The 699-nt window shown below is 55.4% G+C and overlaps 1 protein-coding gene across 2 annotated transcripts in view; it reads left to right on the top strand.

The window, feature by feature from the left end:
* Positions 1-72: 72 nt before the first annotated feature.
* The window catches only part of LOC118343574 (matrix metalloproteinase-16-like), a 69,283-nt gene continuing 68,656 nt past the window's right edge, over positions 73-699 (top strand). For both annotated transcript variants that reach the window (XM_035682477.1, XM_035682486.1), the window contains exon 1: positions 73-590. In XM_035682477.1, the coding sequence (XP_035538370.1) occupies positions 465-590 (126 nt within the window). In that variant the 5' untranslated portion in view covers positions 73-464. The remainder of the gene's footprint in view (positions 591-699) is intronic.

Below are 699 nucleotides of genomic sequence, written 5' to 3'. Positions count from 1 at the left end.
AAACTGTAAGGGCTTTTTTTCTGTTTGGGGGGGGGCGCCCGTGCCAGCAACGCGCATGCGCACACGGTGGGAAACAACGATTGAAAACGGGCAGCTATGCCGCGCGGTGCAGAAAACGAGCTGGACGCGTCCGCCTGGAACAACGGTCGGAGTACCGGAGGACTCACCCGGGGACTGCAGGACCGGGAGGCTGCTAAGAGGCGTTAACAGCGACTGTTTTCCCCGGGGATAACCTCCTCCTGAAACCGCGGCGAGAGCGGTCGACGAACCCGCTCCTTCTCTCCCCCACCTTTCCCTCTCCTCTCCTCTCCTCCGCTTTTCGGCACCGCAAGAGAGACACACACCGAGGCACCGGCAATGTTGCTGCTAAACGTCTAGGATTTATCCCCCGCTTGTCCGTTTTGTTTGTAGCGACTGTAAATAAAAGTGCTCAGAGACGATAAGCGACAACAGCGGGGTTCACTATGGTTTTACTGGCGGTCCGCAGTAGGAGATGTGTTAATAGCTGCTGTATGGGGACGTTATGCTTGCAGTTGTTGCTGTGGATTTTATGTGCCGTGAACGGAGAGGAGCAGCCGTTCAGTGTAGAGGTAAGGAGCCGTTATTTGTTGGCATGACAGCATTTCAATAAAGGAACAAGTAAAGCACTTTCCCTCCCTTCAGTCTGCTTTATTTCTTCTTTCCCCCCCCCCCCCCCCC

The sequence above is a fragment of the Morone saxatilis genome, unplaced genomic scaffold (genome assembly GCF_004916995.1).
Source record: "Morone saxatilis isolate NCDOM2014 unplaced genomic scaffold, NCSU_SB_2.0 Contig0, whole genome shotgun sequence".
Taxonomy (NCBI): domain Eukaryota; kingdom Metazoa; phylum Chordata; class Actinopteri; family Moronidae; genus Morone; species Morone saxatilis.
This window is presented reverse-complemented; position numbering and strand designations above follow the sequence as displayed.